At 52.3% G+C, this 21,375-nt stretch overlaps 1 protein-coding gene across 1 annotated transcript in view; it reads left to right on the top strand.

The window, feature by feature from the left end:
* Positions 1-12,257: 12,257 nt before the first annotated feature.
* Plpp7 (phospholipid phosphatase 7 (inactive)) overlaps positions 12,258-21,375 on the top strand; it is an 18,718-nt gene continuing 9,600 nt past the window's right edge. Inside the window, exon 1 of the mRNA XM_028884672.2 lies at positions 12,258-12,996. Coding sequence (XP_028740505.1) covers positions 12,543-12,996 — 454 coding nt within the window. The 5' untranslated portion in view covers positions 12,258-12,542. The remainder of the gene's footprint in view (positions 12,997-21,375) is intronic.

Raw genomic sequence — 21,375 nt, 5'->3', positions numbered from 1 at the left:
AAGCAGACGAGCGCTGGCAGGCACATAAATAAGGAAGGCTCGGTCCCCGCGCGGTCGCGCCACCCTCGCTGCACAACGCCGACTTCCTGCCCTCTGCCTTCCGCACCCGCTCCCCGGGACACACGCGCCCTCCCGGCGGGGCCCAATCAATTGCAAGCGTGAGCTCTCGTTCAAACGGCAGAGGTCTGGCGCCCTGCGTGGCCGGCACCCACGCGCGGTTCCAAGAGGCGCGCTTCGGGCTAGGCGCTCTCCAGGTCTCCTCCGGCGCCCACTTGCGCGCTCCTTTGCCACTGTCGCTGTCGCCGCCGACTGCCGCGTGGGGCCCCGGGGCTGCGCTTGGGTGTCCGCCGCCGCCTGCTTCGCCGCGGCCGCCGAGGACCTGCAGAGAGGTGGAAGGGACAGGGCGTCAAAGTTGAGCCGAACTTTACTGCGGGGGACGCGAGGGCGCGGCGATGCGTGTGCGCCGGGCGCGGGCTGCGGAGCTGACGGCGCAGCTCTGGGCGGTCTCCCCGGAGGTGGCGCCCCCCCTCCGCCCGCCCCGTCAGTGGCGGCCGCACGACTGCGCGCACCAGCGAATAATCGCCTCCCGTGACATCTCCGCTGACACCCCTCCAGCCCGGGGGCGGGGCGGGGGGTCGGCCAGACTGACACCGCAGTGGGTCACTAGGACCTCCCTGCCCTGGTGCTGCGCTTCATCACCAAGCCACCAGCATGGAACGCCCCTTCTCTCTTGGGTCTCTCGGTCCCCCGGGGCCGCAGTGACATCCCCAAGCCGGTCCTTTCTGGCGTGAGGCCCTTAGCCGGCTGAGGAGGCTCGACCCCAAGAGGACGCCTGTCCCCTCACCGCCCCCCTCCCCCGCGCACCCCGTGCCTCGGTTTCCTCTCGCCAGCCGCTAGCCGCAGCGGAGCACAGCGCGTCGGGGGAGCGCGCCTCTGCCGGGGAACTTTGGCACTCTCCTTCCCACCCAGGGGGAGTCGCGAACTCACCTGCCCCTAGGGCCGCTCCGGGTGCCTGGGTCACTGCCCTCCGGACGCCCCTGGCCCCTCCGCCCACACGTTCTCGGGGCGCCCCCTTCCCCTGGGTAATGTCCCGTGGCTCTATTAGGGTCTGGGGATGGCGTGGGCGCCCCGGGTCCCCAAGCCCTTCCTGGCTCCGGGCTGCTGTGGGGATGACCGGGGGCGGAGGGCTGAGGCTCGGGGCTCTCTCGCCCCCACCCCCGAGCGCCTCCTTATTTTATGATCATTGTGAGCGTGCTGTCCCCGCCGCCGCGCCGCAGCCGCCTGGCGCGCCCAGCGCCGCCTCGCTATGCTGCAGCATCGGAAAGGCAACCAGGTCAAACTTTGCAGAAACTCGGCCCCTGCGCCGGCCTGGCCCCCGCGTTCGCCCGCAGCCGAGCGGCAGCGCGCACCGGCGCACGCAGGACCGCCGCTCGCTCGTGCGCCCCGCGGGATGCAGGTCCGCAGGCAGCGGCCGGCGGGCGGGCGCCGCCTCCTCCTCCTGCCCGTCCGGCTCTCCACCCTCGCTCCCGCACTCAGCGCGCCCTCCCCCCTGGTTATCCCTCTATCCCTCTTTCCCCCCTCTCTGCAGCTGCTGGGGGAGTTGAGCCTCTTCTTGCATAAACGACATTTCCTTCTTTGCTAACCCTAGGAATTCTGGGTAGTGTAGTTTTGCGTCTCTAGTCCCGGGGTTGGGGGAGCACCTATGGCCCTTTGACTTCTGATGCCAGCGGGTTTCCTGTTCAGGAGACCTGGGCCACTGCCCTGGGAATCCTGTCTCCCGGGTTGGTGGTTCCGTGGAGACTGTGGAGGTTTTGGGAGGCTCCAAGGCTGGGAAGGTTTAGTGGATGGGGGAAGTTAGTCCCCCAGTGTTGGTCCTTTGCCTCCGTGGGATGGTCAGACAGTAGGGAGTCCGTTGGCCCCAAGTAGGTGACAAGTTTCCATTCATCAGATACTCTGAGTGGGGAGTATCTCACATCGCACAGAGAAAAAAAAAATGTCCAGAATGGGAAGACTGAGAAGATGGGCCTACACCCCAACCTGGCAGATTTCCCCACTGAGGCCATCTCAGAGCTAAGGTTCAAAAGGAGTTTATGCCCAGACTGCATTGGGAGAGCAAGAACCTAAGCAGCCTCGGGCCTTAGCGCCACCCTTATCCTGCAATTACCTTCTAGATAAAGGACAGTTTGTGACATCAGAAAACCTGGCAGCCACACTAAAGCCACGCCCACCGCCGCCGCCGCCACAGCCCCTTAACTCTGACTTTCAAGGCTGTCCAGAGTAGACACAGGGTGGGCGCTTGTAGTCAATCCCAAGGCTAGAGTCTGCTGAGTATAGGGGAGGGGCATTTCTGAAATGTTGGGAAGGTCTCAGTGAGGGATCCATCTCACACCTGCTCAGCCACAACAGGAAATGGTCAGTTGAGGTGGCTGCTGCCTTTCCCTAGCCACACTCTCAGCCTGACCCATGTCCCCAGCTAGTGGGGCAAGGTCCTTTTCCCAATCCAACTTCCAGGCAACTGGTCTACCCAGTTCTGACTGATGTAAAACCACAACAGCACATGGGCCTCATGTAAAGTTTGCAGTCTTTCCTGGCATAGGAAATCACAGTGACCTCCCCAGAGTCCACACTACATTCCGTTCTTCTGGGAACCCCTACAGCCAGCAACACCTCATGCCATTAGATAATTACTATGCCACTCCGTTTATACAGAAGGACGCCATTAAATTTTGGGGTGCCAACTCACTTTCCATCACTCCAAATGCCTGGAATCCCAGTTACCAAGGTGCTTCCATGAAAGCGTAAGATGCTCTCTCAAAAACAAGACACCATGTTCCAGGCTGCTCCCGGTGCCTGTGTGTGTAGTCTATATTTCTTAGGGAAAAGATGCCACAGGCTACATTGCCCAGCTGCACAGGGAAACCACTGGAGGTGGTTTCTTGGGGGAGGGGTTCCCCTGAAACCCACTGGAAATGGTAGTTACTTTTGAGCTCTACAGTACTACAAGTACTCCACAAGTTCAGGTACCCCAGCCTGACCTTGTGTTGGTGAAAGGATACTATAGAACGCACTGTGTCACACCAGCATCATCGTTATGGTTCACCTTGACGTGGAGGGTGAAAACAAGAAACCAAGAGACAGTGAAATCAGGGTTCTGGCCCCAGTCTCACCCCACTCAAGGCCCACACATTTGCCTACTAAGACTGCTTCCTGAACTAAGATGGACTGGCCACCAGAGCAGGCCACAGGTGCTTGGGTGTCACAGGTAAGGATTTGTGTGGCAGAATGCAACCTCCCTTCACTGGCTCCCTTACCACATCGCCCCCTGTGAAGGACTTCACCTTAACCTGCAGAGGGTTGGCCCAGGCTTAGAAGCTGCCAGGCCACAGCTGAGGGTAGCTCCTGCAGGGGTAGCCAGGACAGACAGAGGGGTCTGAATGGACTTAGCTCACTTTTAAATTCCCTGGCCCAGCTCCTGATCTGCCTGCTTGTACACTCTTGGGCCCCTTGCCTCCTCCACCTCCCCACAGGGGTCCCCTGGCCCAGCTCTGCCTGCTTGTACACTCTTGGGCCCCCTGCCTCCTCCACCTCCCCACAGGGGTCCCCTGGCCCAGCTCTGCCTGCTTGTACACTCTTGGGCCCCTTGCCTCCTTCACCTCCCCACACAGCCGTTCTACTTGCATGGCTTTCTTGGGAGGTTTGTGAGTGTTGGACACAAACCTATATCAGCCTCAGCATGTGTGGAGGAGGGTCAGGACGTGACCGTGAGAGTGTAAGATGCTGATGTCTGTGGAGCAGAGAAGAGGGACATCTGTAAGAGTGTGTTCTGTACCAATGGACTCACTCTGTCCCCATCCCCTCCCCTTTACCACACCCAGGTCAGGATTGCACAGCCCTGGTACATTGGACTAGGGAGATCATGAAAACCCAAAGATATACGAGTCAGAGACAAAATTAGCATGCAGCCCTGAACAAGCCCCCAGAGACCCATGACATGGCCCCAGCACAGCAGCGCCTTACAGAGCAGACTATGAGCTAGGCCTTCCGCATACACTATCTTCATAGCCTTGGCAATGACCCCCAAAGCTAGGCCTTGTCATCCCACTCCACAGATGACATGGGTGCCTGGAGTGAGGGTGAGAGGTGGCAGTTGAACCCAGAAGCTGGGTGATTGGGATAGAGTGGGCCCGCTCACCAGCAGTCACATGCTCAGTGTAGGCATGTTCAGTGGCCACCGCAGGTAGTCACAAGGCTCACTCTTGCGAACCACCTGCATTTCGGGCCACAGCAGATTCACTGAGAGCTCACTACCTCCAAAGGCAAGGTCCTCATGTGTCCAGAAAGGCCATTTTAGAGAGAGGAAGTCATCAAACTGTGGAGGGAAATGTGGAGCACCGGGATTCTGTTGCCCTAGGAAGCAGGGTTCTTGCCCCAACTGTTTAGAACTAGACCGAAAGCCAATGGGGAGGCTTGGAATGACCACCAAGGACAGGTAGGTGGGGCCAGAATCCCTGGCAGGTTGATCAGCATGACCTCTGACTGGAGGGGTTAGCATCAAAAGATAAGGAGACAGACAAAGGCAAAGCTGGGTGGCCCTGCAGGGAGCAGGCTGGACCTGGCCAGGTGAGAGGGGGCTGGTACCACAGGGAAGTCATCTAGAGAAGGCTCTGTGACTAAATCTCAAGTCTCCTGACCCCAGCCCAGTGGTAACATGGCTCTCCACTGAGGGACAGTGGCCAGGCATAGTGGACAGCAGGGAGGCAGTAACAAGTGCATAAAACCCACTGTCTGATCTGGTTGTGAACCTGGGAGTGTAGACCATCTTAGCCACATGCTCCAAACCACGTTCTCCCAGGGCGCTGCTGGCTTGAGACCTCTCCACCGGCCTCCCCATCTTTTACCGATGTTCACTGAACGCCTTGCCTGGGCACTCAAGCCTCCCCAGACAGCCAGCAGTACAAACATCCCTGTGGGCCAGAAGAATAATGAAGGATAACTCCAGGAGTGAGGAACGAAGGCATGAATTAGCATAAATAATGAATAGTCGTGAGTTGATGCTCACAGTGGCTACAAGAATCAATCTCTATCAGTCAGGAAGTGGACGAGTCAGTTGTTTTGATGTGCAGTTCAGTATGGAGCTAGGAGTGGAGGGAAAATGCATGCACCAAGGCTTGGGGAGTGAGCTGGTGCGTGCGTGTGTGTGTGTGTGTGTGTGTGTGTGTGTGTGTGTGTGTGTGTGTGTAAAAGCGCCCACATGTCGTGCCTGTGTGAGTGTCTTAACGTGTAATGGTGTGCGTGAGTCCCTGGTGGTATGACGTGAGTGATAGTGTATGACAAATGTGAGAACATGTGCCCATGACAGCTGTGTGTAAGGTGTGTCAGCGTTTGTTCTAGCTGTGTGTCCATGTGTGTTTGTCTGTGGAAGAGTGTCGTGCGCATGTACCCATGTGAGCTGCTGTGGGTGTAGGTGAGCACAGCTGTGGGCGTGGTTGTGATGGAGGAGTGTGTTCGTGTGGGGTGTGTCGCGTGTAACTGTGGGACTGGCCGGTGGGCGGGGGCTGAGCGGAGGTCACTGCTGGCTGGGTGCCAGGTGCGCTCGCATCCCCGCGCCCCCTGTACTGGGTCCGCAAGGCAGGAGCTTTCTTGCAGCTGCGGCCTCTCAGAGCGCAAGTCTCCCCGGGCCCCGGGATAGGGCCTCTGGCGCCCGGCTGACGCCGCCCTGCCTGGACAGAGCCGCGGCCTGGGGACCCGCTCTGGCCCCAGCCCGGGATGCGCGGGGCCCGCCGTGTGCGGGGGTGGGGTGGGGTGGGGGGGTGCGCCTCTGGGGGAAGACAGAGGGGGGCGACAGCAGGCTGGGCGCGGCCTCGGATCCGGTGCGGCACTGAGAGTTCTCCAAGGTGCTAAAATAAACCGAACGAAGGATCAGGTTTCCCGACCAAAATAACCCAGCAGCAGCCTTAGAAATGCGAAACGGGAAAGTGATCCCGGGCGGGCGCGCGCCAGCGATGGAGGCGGTGATGATAGCTGCTTCCCGCCGTGCTGGGGGTGAGGGGGCTGCCGGCCCCGGAGCGGTCGCCCCTCTAGGCTCCCACCCACCCGAACTTTCTCTTCTGGGGTTATTACTTCAAAGAGCAACCTCCTGTTGGCCTTTGGTCTGTGATGGCCAGGTCTGCAATTCCTTAGAGCCAAGCTCTGAACTCAGTCTTTCGTTCAATGTTTCCTGGGTGCCTAGTGTGTGCCAGAGCCTGCCTAGTGCATGTGAACAGGCAACAATCGCAGTACCCAGGGGCTGTCAGTGTGCTAGGAGAGCATTAGGAGTACGTACAGAGGGTGTTAGGAACTGACATAGATTTCAATAAACAAGAACAACAAACAAAACAAAACACCTAAAGGCTGTCAGAAGACAGGGAGAGTTTTGAACCCAAGGACACCCTGCTAACTGGCTCACTCAGTGGCCTGGGTAGAGTCCCTTTGCTTCTGAGCTTCAGTTTTCTCCTGGCTCTGACCGGGTCAGGGAGCATGTCTGTGCAGGCTCCGTGAGATGGCCGAGGCAAGTGACAGGCAGAGTCACTCATACATACAAGTGTTCCGTACATGCTTATGGCAAATGTGCTTTCGAGTATCAGCACTGGGTTCACCCTAAACATCCAACACTGTTGCAGCTGCCAGAAACGCCTGCTCTTGAGAGAGAGAAGCAGTACAGTCAAATGGCCAGGGACTGTGTTGTGTAACAATCTCCTCCAAGACTGAAAAATCCCATCTTGCAAGGAAATGCCTTAAGCAAGAAGGTAAAGAACTCCAAACAGCTTCAGGAAGTCCCCGAAACAGACCAGGTCCACTAGGCCCCTCCCTGCTAGAGTAAGCAATAAAGCTGCAAAGGAGACTCTGAGACCAGACCAGCTGCCTGGGAGAAGCTGAGACCAGCCGAGCCAGCTGCCTGGAAGACTTTCACACCAACTGAGTCACCGAGAAAGACACTCTCCAGCCTGCAGGCAGTGGGCTCCAGGTTCCCAGCTTTGTGAGCTGTCACTCATGCTGAGGTGGGCCTTGGTGACACAACTGTCTTTTGAGTCATTTCTGCCCCTGAAAGTAACCCCTCACCCACATTCCTGTAAGTAACCCCAGTAAAACTCACGGTTCACCAAGTTGGACTTTGGTAGTATCCGTACTTTGATCTGTTGTGGGTTCCCCATCTAGGGTGGTAGATGTGTGTGCTGTGTCTCCCCAGGAAAAGCTTTGTTACACGACAACCTAATACCTGGGTCAGACACACTTAGCTCCAATCTCCACAGTCCGTAGTGCATGCAGCCGGGCCTGGGGACATGCCAGGGAGGCGACGCCTCAGGGGAGCCAGGCCATCTGTGGGGAGGGGCTGTGGCACCTTCCCCTTTGTACTCCCTGTGGCTCCTTGCACAGGGTGGGACTCAGGAAGTGATACATAAAACCACACAGGCAGGGGACACAGATGCTACAGGGCACATGTAGCCAGAAACACATCTCTGTCACCAGGAACGCATGAGACCAGCAGCTTAAGTCTCAACTCTGGCGCTGGGACCTGTGGCCTTCAGATGATGTCAACACTTTGAACAGTGTGTCCCCTAAAGTGGGAGAGAGTGACTGCGTCTGCTCTGTGTCCTTGTGTTTCCTGTGTCCAGACGCAGCAGCAGCTCAGGCTAGCCCTCCAAACCATGCAGAGGTGTCACCCCGGTATCTTGTTTCGTTTGCGCTTGTGTGCATCCTGTTCTGGAACACAGGGACATGAGTGTGAGCGTGCTCACCCCACAGTAGTTTTGAAGGCAGTAGTTATAGATAAAACCCGGAATTATGGAAGGGCTCTAACACAGGTGTTGGCCTCTCTATGTGACAAAATGTCAGACAGTTAGTAAAAAATAATAGGGGGCTGGAGAGATGGCTCAGTGGTTAGGAGCTCTGGCTGCTCTTGCAGAGGACCCAGGTTCAATTCCCAGCACCCACATGGCCACTTACAACTGTCTGTAATTCCTGTTCCAGGGGATCTAACACCTTCTTCTGGACTCCACAGGCACCAGGCACACATGTGGTGCACATACATGCATGCAGGGAGACACCCATACACATAAAAAAGAAAAAGAATGAAATTGAGCGTCATGGAAACATGGTCAAATTTACCTTATTAAGTGAAAAAGATAAGTCATATTCTAAAAGGCTGTAAAATGTGATTGTATTTTAAATGTGTATTTATATATGCAAATAGCAAATAGATACAATATACACAGATATCATTTGTTTTTTATGTCCTGTTTATTAAAAATAACTGGTTGATATGAAGTGTTACAATAATTGGAAGTGAGACAAGTATCCCTTTCTAAGATGACCACCTATGTTAATGTATTAGTTTTCAAGTGATGGGATTCTAAGTGTCATCTGTAATAATTAAGTTTATTGCAGTAAAGAGTAACATTTTGTCTGCTGGTGGTGGCGCACTCCTTTAATCCCAGCACTTGGGAGGCGGAGGCAGGTGGATCTCTGAGTTTGAGGCCAGCCTGGTCTACAGAGTGAGTTCCAGGACAGCCAAGGCTTCACAGAGAAATCCTGTCTCGAAAATCAAAATAAATAAATTTCTGATGGCAAGAAAAAAATAGTTATTGGTGATATTTCACTGTCTTTTAAGTAGCTCATCATTTCGAGGGTGTGTGTCCTGTCTCCTCAGCCGAGCTGCAGGAGAGAGCAAAGAAAGTGTTGTCTGAATTACTGAAGGATGCCAAGACTGGAGAAACCGGGCTGTGTCCTGTAGTAGGCGCTGGTAAAGGTGTATGGACTGAGACATGGTACTTGCTTCTCAGACACCTGTGACAATAACCAGGGGTCTCCCAGCAGACGGAGGAGGAGCAAGTCCCGGTGGGTAGGATGGTTTGCCTGTGGCCATCCAGCTGATGTGGCCAAGCCAGGAAGTGAACCTAGAGCTCTTGCTCTCCACGGTCTGTCTTAACCACTGACAGGCCAGAGCTAAATTGTACCCCATGGCCTCCACAGAACTTACTGGACACTCCAGCCAGAATAAAATGCTGACAGAGCCCTGGGTTATTAATAGTCCTGGCTGTCTGGGCTCCTTAGCCCCTGATGAAGCCAGCCCAGGTCATGGCCCCACCCTGGAGGGTAAGGTGACTTTCCTGGCAGAGAATTGATCAAACATTTCCAGGCCCTTGTGGACTGAAGAATCTGAGCCCAAAGGCTTCGGTGTCCCCATACTGGGGACTACTTAGGAGTCTAGGTCTTGGTTCTTTTCAGTTCCAGACTGGATGCTTTCACCTCTCTGAGCCTCAACTTCCATATCTGTACAATGGGGTATTCACGGCTGTTTCTTGGGGATGTTGGTTGAGTGGTGTCAGTCAGTTGAAGTAGACTGCCTAAGGTCCACACATTTAGGCACCTACTTTCAGGACATAGGGTTCACCTGCGCAATGCACATTATATAGGTAAATTTTCACATGTTGTTCCAGTTCCCTGAGGATGTCTTTGGAAGTAGGGTCCCCCGTTTCAAACCTAAATATGTTTGTTCCAAAGTTTTCTCCAAGACTCCTTATCTAGAGATGGGTGGTTCCCTGAGCCTGTGTCAGGAGAGGAAGAAAACAGCAAAACAGCTGACAAATAGAAACATGATGCTGGGCAGACTCGCACACGCCTTCAGTCCCCGCACTTGGAGGCAGAGGCAGATGGATCTCTGTGAGTTCAAAACCAGCATGGTCTGCATAGTGAGGCTCTGTCTCCGATGAAAAATAAAGTCAGGTCCTTGAGTACAGCTGAAAGGTGAACTTTTGCCAACAGACGTTACTATTATTTATCCAGTGAGGTAAAAGTGTCTGCAGGGGGGAAGAAGTCACCCATGGAGAGTTCAACGGAAACTCCAGCTGCCTGCCTCAGCTTCCCCAGGCTGGTTCTGCGAGACGCTGTTAGGTGTGTGCTTTGATGGTGTCATCTGTCTGTGGTTATTAGTTCTCTTACGTGGAAGCCCAAGGGGGTCACTCTTCTCTGCCCAGAACCCACTCTGTCAGGAACATCAACTGACTGCCTGAACGGTGCTTCCCACTCAGTTTCTGCTGGATACCCCGAGTACCCAATATGATGATGCACTGTCATCTGTCTGCTTGTCTGTCTGTCATCTATCTATCTTCCTATCTACCTATCATCTATCATCTATCTATCTATCTATCTATCTATCTATCATCTATCTATCTTCCTATCTACCTATCATCTATCATCTATCTATCTATCTATCTACCTTCCTATCTACCTATCATCTATCATCTATCTATCTATCTATCTATCTATCTATCTATCTATCTTAATCACTTTCCTGTTGCTGTGATAAAACACCATGACCAAGGCAATTTATAGAAGAGTTTATTTGGGCCTATGGTTCCAGAGGGTCAGAGTCCATAATGGCATGCTGGCAGCAGCAGAAGCTGAGGGCTCACAAATTGAAGCACAAGCACAAAAAGAGAGTGAAGGAAAAAAGGCATGAGTTTAAATTCTCAGCGCCAGGTGACACACTGCCTCTAAGGCCACCTGAGCCTCTTCAGTGCTGTCATCAGCTGGGCACCCAGTACGCAGATGTCTGAGACTGTGAGGGACACCACATTCACACCACTATCTCTCTTTCTCTGTTATTTGCTGTTTATTCTTTTTCTTTGACTTGCTTTATACTTAATAAACTCACTTACTCAAACCCAAAAGTCTGTCTGTTACTGATCATTCTCCAGACCAGACAGAACCACTTGTTTGGAGTCCAAAGTGAGGGAGCTCATGCCTGTTGCACACCCAAGAGGACAGATGTGATGGCTGTCTCACGCCCATGCTTGGTCTGAACTGAACATTCTAGAAGAGGGATAGGTGCCTAGTCTAGCTCAGCTATATGCAACTGGATTTTGCAAGGATTTTACAGGAGAAGCAACACGGTTCAGAGACGTAACAGGCTGAGTGAGGTCTTGCAGCTGGTACCAGGTGGAGCCCTGTGTCCCTGCCTGTTAGAGCTTGGGTTGGTCCTGCTGTGGCTAGAGCCAACAGGACCTGAGTTGCCCAATTGTCCTTGAGAGTTTCTGGGGTGGCCCTGGGCCTTCATGCACAGGCTCTGTGTCTTAGGCTGAGCTGGACAGGCTAACAGACCATAATCCCAATGTGATGAGCCCCAGATGGTTACTTCTCACTTCCGCCAACCACACTGAGCATCTCATCAGCAGCCTAGGGCCAGGCAGCCTCAGAAGAGCTGTGGCCTCAAGTTCCAGACCCTACCCAGGAAGCTGCAGGAGGCCTCAAGCCCCACGTGCTCAGCAGGGCCTCTCTGGCTGCCCTCTGAGGGACGCTCTGGGATGCACCCCTCTTCTCTCCTTTCCCATGTACCAGCAATTGATGCTTGTCTTTCCTACAGGACTATCTCTGCACCCTCAGCTTCTCACGTGTGTGCTTCCTCCATGAGCCAACCCTCCAGGCTTGGGTGCTGCAGCACCTCTGGACAGCTGTGGTCATTTATGTCTCCTTTGCTTAGTCTGTAGGGAGCCTTGATCTTCTTGAGGGTTGGGGACAGGTCAGCTCCACTCTGTAGTGTGCCCAACTCCAGCCCAGAGCTAGGAGCTCAGTGGCTATGTGTGGGTACTTATGTCGCTTGTTCAGTTCCAAGTACCAGGGGCAACCCCCAAAGAGGCAGATCTCTTCCCAGTTAATTACCCATCTCTCTAATGGAACGCCAGTTTCACAAACAACAATTTGATTGCACCATGGTTCATTATAGCAAACAACACTGTGTTTTAATAGGAGGAGGAGAAAGAGGAGGAGGAGGAAGGGAGGGAGGGAGGGAGGGAGGGAGGGAGGGAAGAAAAGGAGGAAGGAAGGAAGGAAGGAAGGGAGGAAGGAAGGAAGGAAGGAAGGAAGGAAGGAAGGAAGGAAGGAAGGAAGGAAGGAAGGAAGGAAGGAAGGAAGGCAATCGAGCCTGCAAACAGCGTTCTCACTAAGTGGGTAGAGGACCTTGCCCTAGGGACCACAGCATAGGGCGTTGTGACATCAAGAACTCCTTCCAGCCCCTGGACTAGGTTCCCACTGCCCAGCCAGGGGAACAGGAAGACCTGGCTACTATGTGTCTGTTGGTCAAGAGTGCAACTGAAAAAAGCAGGTGTTAGTTTAGGGTCCATCTCTGCCAGAGCCAGAGTTCAGAGGGGAGGCCGCTGCAGACTCCAGAGCTATGGACTACATTTCCCAGAGTCCTTCAGAGCCCGAGGACCAGCCATTGGCAGATTTAAATAGCCCAGGCCCGAGGCAGCCAGGCCTCAGCTGTGGACTCCTCCGCTTCTCGGGTGGCTCTATTGGCTCTGGCCCCGCAAGGGTGGGCTCCATTGGCTACCCAGCTGGCACCGACGTCCCCTCAGAGCCGGGTGGCAGCCGGAGGTAAATAGCCATGTGCAATCCTCCTCTCTATATTTAACAGCTGCTACAGAGAAGGTGGCGGCTTTTGTCTTCTGGAAGAAGGGCCTTGGAACTGGGCTGGGACTGGCCTTCTCAGAGTGAGTGAGGTCACCATGCCGGCTTCCCAGAGCCGGGCCCGTGCCAGGGACCGCAACAATGTCCTCAACAGGGCCGAGTTCCTGTCCCTGAACCAGCCCCCCAAGGGGACCCAAGAGCCCAGAAGCTCAGGTAGGAAGGCCTCAGGGCCCTCGACACAACCCCCACCCTCCGCCGGCGACGGGGCCCGGGAGCGTCGCCAGTCGCAGCAGCTGCCCGAGGAGGACTGCATGCAGCTGAACCCCTCCTTCAAGGGCATCGCCTTCAACTCCCTCCTGGCCATTGACATCTGCATGTCCAAACGACTGGGGGTGTGTGCCGGCCGGGCTGCATCCTGGGCCAGTGCCCGTTCCATGGTCAAGCTCATTGGCATCACAGGCCACGGCATCCCTTGGATCGGGGGCACCATCCTCTGCCTGGTGAGAAGCAGCACCCTGGCTGGCCAGGAGGTGCTCATGAACCTGCTGCTAGGTGAGTGTGCATGCTGGCCACCTGTCACCCGGCCTCGCCAGGCCCTTTGGGAGGACCCAGCCCCACCCCTTCCAGGATCAGCAGGTTCCCTGAGAAACCAAGGAACTCATCTAATGAGGTTACAAAGGAAGGGTGCCCCAGAAACAGACAAGCCTCTAGTGTCGTGAGGCAAGGGCCCCCAAATTGGGGGGCTTGAGCATGCAGAGGCCAGCAGGCACCCCTGGGAGCCACCGGGCTGCTGCTCAGGCAGAGTACAGAGGCTGAGGCTCTGGGGTGAACTTGAGAGCTCTGTGAGTGACCTAGAGTGATGCCGCTGTCGGGTCATTGTTCCTGACCACTTACAGACAGTACTCCCCGCCCCCCCCCCTTGTCCTCTTCTCCATGCTCAGTCCAGAGACCCTACAAACCGCCCAGGATTTTTCTACAGAGTCTGAAGGTTCAAGGGACCCACCTAAGGTCCCCTCCTCACCCACTCTGATCCTCTTGGAGTACTAGCTTGCTCCTGCCCAACGATGTCTCTGGAGAAAGGAGTCTGGTCATCAGTTTCCCTTGCCAAATTCTTTGCCACTAGCCCTCCAGGTTAGCACTGCCATGTGCCAGTTGCCATGGGGTGCCCATGTGGAAAGCAAGCCATCCCTTCTCCATGGAGATGATACCCAGCCCCCACCCAGCTCATCCTCCGGGTCCCCAGGGTGCTCTGGGAGCCTTTGCTTCTACCCTCTGAGCCAGGCCCCTGCCTGGTTAAGACAGGCGAAGCTGGCTTCTCTAATTCTAGAAGGAGTTTCAGCGCAAATCCAGGTGCCCCAGAAACAGACAAGCCTCTAGTGTGGTGAAGCAAGAGCCCCTGCAAATTGGGGGTCTTTGAGCGTGCAGAAGCCAGCAGGCACCCCTGGGGTCACAGCCCCTCCATGGAGTGTGGTCTCTAGCATTTTAGCCTATGGGAGAAAACTGACGGATAGCGAGGTGGTCGGCTGGGGCTGAAGCTCAGCTGGTAGCGTACTTGTCGAGCATGCACAAAGCCGTGGGCCCCATGCCCAGTGCCACATCAAACCTGCCATGGTGGCATGTGCCCACATCCTAGCCCTCAGGAGGAAGAGGCAAGATCACCAGTTCAAAGCCATTCTCGGCTACACAGTTTGAGGCTAACCTGAGCTACGTGAGACTTTGTCTCAAAATACCAACAAGCTGGGCATGGTAGCATATCCTTTTAATCTCAAAACTTGGGAGGCAGAGGCCAGCAAATCTCTATGAGTTCAGCCTTGTCTACAAAGTAAGTTCCAGGCTTCAAGGCTCTATAGTGAGACCCTGTCTCAAAAAAAAACCAAAACCAACAAAATAGCCAGGTGGGCCTTGGCCCCGCAGTTCAGATCACCTTCCAGGACGGACCCTGATCACCTCCTCCATGCAAGGACAGCCACCCTCCACTGAGCGGCAGACCTGTCACTTAGCTTCCGATGCCCTGGGGTACTGTCAGCCCTGGAGCCCAGGCCTCAGTCAGGGTGGACTCTATTTGCCTCCCTTCCCCTTAGGTACTGTGAAAACTTAAGTCAGTTCTCACCTCTAGGTCTCAGTTTCTTGATCCATGCAATGGGGCAACAGGTCTGTGGTGGAGATTTGAAGGCAGCTGTCGAAGAACCATGGCTGATGTCACTATTGCAAGAACTGTGGGGCCTGGAGACATCTTGTCCAGCTCAGCCCTCACTCAGAGCACAGGGCACATGACCAGTGCCCAAGGAAATCTCTGGGCCCAGGGTGAGGTCTCATGCCTACAGCCAGGACCCTGAGGGGCAGATTGGAAGTAGTGGAAAATGGGTGCTCAGAACGCCATACATGTGGACAGTCCCCTGCCTCCAGCCCTGTCCACTCAATGAGATGCCAGAGAACCTAAGCCAGAACAATTTCAGCAGCTAAAGAAAACTTAGAATCAACCATTAGAGAACTGAAGCCCCAGGCCTCTCTGTTGTGTGCGCACGAGGGAGCACAGTGAGACCTTTCGAGCTCTTGTGGGAGCCTCAGTGTCGCTCAACTCGCGTCTTGAGCTGATGTGGTGTGTGTGGTTGTGGGTTAGTCTGGGGCAGATTATGTCAAGAATGAGGGATGGGTATAGGACATATTTGAAGGGAAGAGGTAATGCTAACATGCGAGGGCTTGGCAATGTGCGTAAATGGGTTCAGGGGCAGTCTTTAGGTGCCATATGCTGTCATACTTCATCGTAAGACTGATAGTGGCATTGACTGCTCTCACTAGGTCAACCTTGACTCACACTGAGCAGATACACCATCATCTCATGATGGTCCAGCCATTGCTAAGTAGTCAGTGACCGGCCATCCTACCTATTCTACCTGCTACCTCAGTCCACCAGGCTGGTATGGCACCGACAGAGGTGAGCCAGTGAAATCAGAAGCCAGTGAGAAAAGTGGCTGTCACCATGATCCATATACCATTGTCTATATCATGTGCGAGTTTATTCTTAGTTTTCAAGACAGAGACTCTTTCACTTGAATATGGTGCAGCCTAATCTCTAGACCATCTCCTGGGCTACACATGTACTCTGTAGACACCAGGGCTGGCCTTACAAAACTCACACGTAAGACTCTTGGCGCTGAGGCTCATGCACGTGCCGGCAGGCCAAGCTGATTCCTCTGTGAGTTTTATGAGGTTTGTGAAGAAGAATAATTGGTGAGTATATAATTACTCCATCGTCACAGCACGGTTGGTTTGTGTCGTGGAGTATTAATAAAATTAATAACAGACCGCCGCCGCTTGGTATACCAAGACCGCTGGCTGACCCCAATTTCAATCATTGAGTTTCTTGTAGCATTTTATTTATTTCAAAATTTATGTGTGTGTTCGTTCCGAGTAACTACGAATTTTATGTAATAAGAGCGAAAGGTAATGTCAGTGTTACATCATCATCATAATGTGAATTTGTCACCCGTCATCTTACACTGGCGGATTCATTTTCTATCTGCCCCATTCTGAATACACACCACACACACACACACAACACGACCACCATTCACACCACAAACACCACACCACGGTTACACACAGCTCGCTTCACCACCCCACGCCAGCGCTTTGGTGGCAAACCCATCTCTTCTCTGTCTTGTGAATCCAAAAAAAAACTGCTCTCTAAGCAAGAGGTCTTCTCGTAATGATTGGGACAGATTTTACCCTCTCACAAATTTCGAGATGCATTGTGCATTTTTTTACACTCGGCATTTTGTCTTCTCTGGTCCCAGCTTATTTCACTTAGCCAGTGAGAATCCTCGGGATTTGTCTCTTGTTAGTATGTAACAGTCACATGTCTTTCTTTTAAAAACTAAAAAACAAAAACCAGCTGTAGTTAATGGGGGTGTGGTGATATAGCCATGTGTGGGGGTTCAGAGGATAGCCTGTGAGTAGCCCTAGTTGCGAGCGTGCTGTCCCACTAGGTCGCGTGGGACTGAGCTTACCGCGTCATTTCAGGCTTGGTGCCTTTACCCGGGAGGAATAATTTTTCTAAGCAATGTGCTCCCCAGCCTGACTTTACCCCCCTAAGCAAATTCCTGGCTGGATGATATTACATGGTCAAATGGCCTCGCCCATTAGTGTTTTGTCCTTTACCCAGAGGAGAATAAGAGTCTTCCACTTTCTTTGGCCGCATTGCCTGCGATATTGTTCGTCAGAAGGGTGGAGGAGTGGGGGATGGGGGCTGATAAAGTTATCAATTGTGGAAGGAAGGGCAGGGTGCTGACTCTCAAGTCCCCATCCGTGCTCTCTTGCTTGCTTCAGAAGTAGATTGTTGGTCATATGAGAATACACTCCATAGTGAATATAAATGGGTGTGTTTTGAAGAACTTCATATGTTTTTGGTTCATCGTGACTTGGTACATTGAATCAACCTCTCGAATTGGGGCCTGAATGTACCACAGTGCGATGTCCAGGTCTCTCCACACTAATCTCACCAAACATCGGGAAATCTATCCTACTACTGAATTCTTTATCTGTTATTTTATTTCTATTATTTAGCGTTGCACAGATTAATGTTTTTTAGGGTGCATCAGGCATACAAAATGGAGTTTTACCGTTTAAGCTTCGGCCACGCAAACATAACAATAAAGATATTTATTAAGTTTGGGTTGTTTCTGTTCTAGTTAAGATAAATTTACATCTGAAGTAATACTTTTGAGCAAACAGGATCTTATCGTATGTCCACGTATTCTTGAAGTAAGCTTGGACAGCTCGTCTAAACTTTATCTAATAATAGTTATATGAAAGCTGGCGCGGTTGAGCTCTTGAAGTGTTCGATCCCCAAGTGGGTAGGATTTACAGTTATGTGCCTCCATGACCCACGTCCTTGTTTTGAACCTTTTGTATTGCAAAGAATACTCCACTCAACTCAGGACATGCCTCTTAGAGCTAGACCTCATATAATGTTTGATGACCTTCCTGGCTCTCAACTCCAATATAATGCTATAGGAGTTATTAGCAGGAGTGCGAGCTCAGGTAACTATATATGGTTAAAATGTGAGTGTGCATGTTTTTGTATGACGTGTTGCCATTGTAATTGGCTCATGTGCTATGTGTCGAGGTCAGAGGTCTCTCTGGTATTCTTCCTCAACTGCCCTGTATCTAATTGTTTTTTAATAAGGGCCATTGATTTTGGCATAGTCTTGGCACAGGTACAGTTAGCTTCCCCAGGATTCCACCTGTCTCCATCTTCAATTGTTGCCAGGATACAGGTAGGTCACATTAGCTTAACACCTGCCTTTTTGATGTGGATCTGAAATTAGTGTCTGGCTGGAGTGCTGATATTCTTCAGGATTCTTATGGCGATCCATTAAACTGTAGCCATCCCCTGAAGCCTTGGTAGGAGAGACTAATGTGTGTAATAATATTAATTTTTCTTTATTTTTAATGGTTTTTTGAGGAAGCAGGGTTTCTCTATGTAGCTTTGACCTTCCTGGAACTCACCTTAGAAGAGCTAAACCTAAGTTGAAATTTTATGAACCCCAGGTCATTGTGGCAACTCTGAAACTCAACAGAGATCTCAGCCCCGTGCCTCTGCATCTCCTGTAGTAAGTCTCGGATTAAAGGCCGTGCGGTGCCACCACCACCCGGCGCTAAATCTTATTTAAAAAGATAGACAAAATAAAAATACGATAAGGCAGAAATTCGAAAGAGAAAAACATCTACGAACATGCAGGGAATTGGTCTGAAGATTGAGCAAAGTAGAATTGTTGCCTAGGCAGAATGTTTCCTGGGGAAGCTTTGCGGGCACAAGGCTATGGTGGGCGTGGATGCCAACTTCTGCTTCACAGAAGACAGGTCACAAAGAAAAGGTGGGCTGTCCCTATAGTCCCTCCCCTAAGGGTAACCTGTGATGTGGATATGAGACGCTCTATGCCTACTGGCCCCAATCTCCCACGGCAACATACCCAACGAACAGCGTTTGTCGTCGCAAAATGTTGTTAATTACCTGGTTTTGTCATGGCGACTTAGTACAAGGTTCCCTGTGCCTCACGACTTGTCCCACTGGATGTACCCTATTTTGCAATCCTTGTCTCATCCCCCATGGCACTTTTGCCTTAAGAACAAAAGGACGAGAAGCCTCTTCAGCCTTCCAGCCTCCCACTCATTCCTCAGCCAGCTCTCTCAGAAAGAATATTGCCTAAAAGTACACCTCTCAACTAGCCCCTGCCACCATAGCTTCTTTGCTCTAATAAGGCCGAAATAAACTCCTACCTTCTCATGAGACTATGTGCCATTACCCCTGACTGAAGCACATTTAGGCTGATTCTCAAAATCTTCAGTTAGATACACTTCTGGCCTCCAAAGGTGGACACTTTTGTATATTTTAGGGGTACTATGTGATAGCCCGGCCTACCTGGGCGTCTCTTGGGCCACCCCAAGGTTCCCAGCTGCAGTGTTCTGACAGGCGATAGAAAGGAATCACCACACAGGGCCAGAGCGGGGTCTGTCCACATATTCATACAATCAGTAGGTTTCATTCTGGGACCACTCCCAGTTAGCACAAAGCCACTAGCTGAGGTGGTACCCTGGTGACAGTCTTCGTGGTGGGGAAGCCGGGCTTCGGGTATGGATTCCCCAGTGAGGAAAGCACAGGCTCTATTATGGCACTGTGAGAAGCCACTTGGGTCAGAAAGTAGGGGACAGAACCAGGACCCACCCTATAGCAGGGCCGGCGTGGCATAGGCGTGGAAGGACTCGCAAGGAAAAAGGTAGGAGGATAGTAAATCCGGTGTGTACACCCTACATACGTGGAACTCACACCTACATACGTGACTCAAACTCCTCAATCAACAGAGCAGAGAACTGAATGCCAGAGGGCCAGGGCCCATCCAAGACTCCTCTCTGTTGCCACTAATCCCAACCTGTCCACTTCCCGAATGCTCCCCGGGAGCGAGGCCGTATTGTCTTTTTAGAATGTTGCTTTGAAGAATATTTTAAAAATAACTTTTGCAAATGTGGTTATATATATATGTCATAAAATGTCATTTTGAACCAATTTCTACAGTGTACAGTTCATTAAAGCGCATTAAACATATTACTTGATATGATGTGCGACAGAATTGTCGGCCATCCATATTCCCATAAGTTCTATCCTCTTTACAAAATTGGATAGTCTTCCCCTCCATGGAAATTTCCTAACTCTCCAAGCGGCACTCACCTCCAAACCGCCATCACACTCTGCCTCTCTGCAATGGGATACTCAAAAATTAGCTCCAGGCTTTCCCTCACTGTAAGGAATTCTATGGTATAAACCTATCTTGATAAATAGTTATTAAGGTGTGGGCAGGGATTAGGGTCTCAATGATAGCCAGGCTTGATGCTTAAACTCCATCGTGTAGCTAGAATTGACCTTTGAACTTGTGATCCTCCTGCCTCCACCTCATGAGTGCTAGAGATCACTGCTGTGCACCACCACACCTTGTTTTTAAGCGGGTGCTTACCAGACGTCGAACCAGGGGCTTTCATGAGAAGCTGGCAAGCATTCTACTCTAACCACTTTACCAATCCTTAGCCACCAAAATCACTCTTAAGGACCATGTGTACTCAAACTATGTAACATTCCTGGGGAATGAAATGGACTGGATGCACGATAGACACCATTTAAAACAAACAACAATATATTAAAAAATACACCTTCCTATCCCCTCTCAGCACCATACATTCCACACCCCGCGACCCCACCCCTCGCTCAGTATAAGCCAAAGCTCGCTGAGACTCATCAGCCAGCCGCGAGCGCCCTGCATCCAGACACGGGCTTTTGCATACATCATGATGCCCAACGTAAATCCTCTCTTGTAGTTGTGCCTTTCTCATTCAGCATGCCCGCCCCAAGCTCTCCTTGTCTTGATATAAATACCCAGAGGCCTTGTCATCTGCAGCGTGTGACTCGTCGTCAACACATATGTCATAGAGCCTCATTCCTGCTGTGCTGTAGTTCTCTGTACTTGGTGTTCTTTAGATATGGTTATATGGTGCGATAAAGCTGGTGGTTAGGGTAACGTAAGCACTCCCATAATGAATTATCCTTTGGTATCTAGAAAATGTTCACACCTAGGACGATGAATAATCCTGGTTCTCAATGTAATCGAGAAGTCGAATGCACACCCTTAGTCTTTCACGAGAGAAGGAGCATCGAGTCTCTCATAGTTGTAATAAGCGAGCTAGTACTGTGGTAGCAGGGTAGGGAGTGAATGTCTTCAAGTACCAAGCCAATGCCCTTAGAATACAGACCTATTGACGTTTCACTTTCCTGGTGGCTATGGAGCTCTGACTTCTACTTTCCAGCGCCAAGAATGGAGGCAGAGCATTAGGCCACCTCCAGGGCTAGAAGCACCAGGGAACTTTAACCCACAAACCTGTCCCTGTCATATTTAGACATTATCTTCTGCTGGTCAACAGGCTCCAACACCCGACACTTGGCACCTTCCTGTCACCTTCCCAGTCCTGCAGAGGGCGCTGAGGCTGGCTGAGGTGGCCTTTCAAGGGAATAACAGTCCAAACCTGAAAGGGGCCATGTTGAAGGTCCTGCCAGCTACCTCCTGCTCTATATACCTTACCGGTCGAAACTGCGGTGCTGCCTTGTTTAGGGTCTTCCAGCACTCTAGTTTCCTGGCCCATCACAGGCCCCGAGGACTGCTGAGCTGCAGGATAAGGCAGGCCCTCGTCACCCCTAACGCCGGAGGAGGCCTTCAGGCACAGCCACGCTGGGGAACAACTCAGGACCAGCCCCTCTTCCCTGTGGGGAAGTGCTGTATATGAGCACTGCTGTCCTCTGCTGTGGCCTGGTGCTACTAGTTATCACTGCCTGAGAGAGCCCTCCAACGAGTCCTCCATGTGCTCCCTTCGGTATCAGAAAGGGAT

The sequence above is a fragment of the Peromyscus leucopus genome, chromosome 4 (assembly GCF_004664715.2).
Source record: "Peromyscus leucopus breed LL Stock chromosome 4, UCI_PerLeu_2.1, whole genome shotgun sequence".
Taxonomy (NCBI): domain Eukaryota; kingdom Metazoa; phylum Chordata; class Mammalia; order Rodentia; family Cricetidae; genus Peromyscus; species Peromyscus leucopus.
The sequence above is the reverse complement of the archived record's forward strand: the minus strand, read 5'-3'. Positions and strand labels throughout refer to the sequence as shown.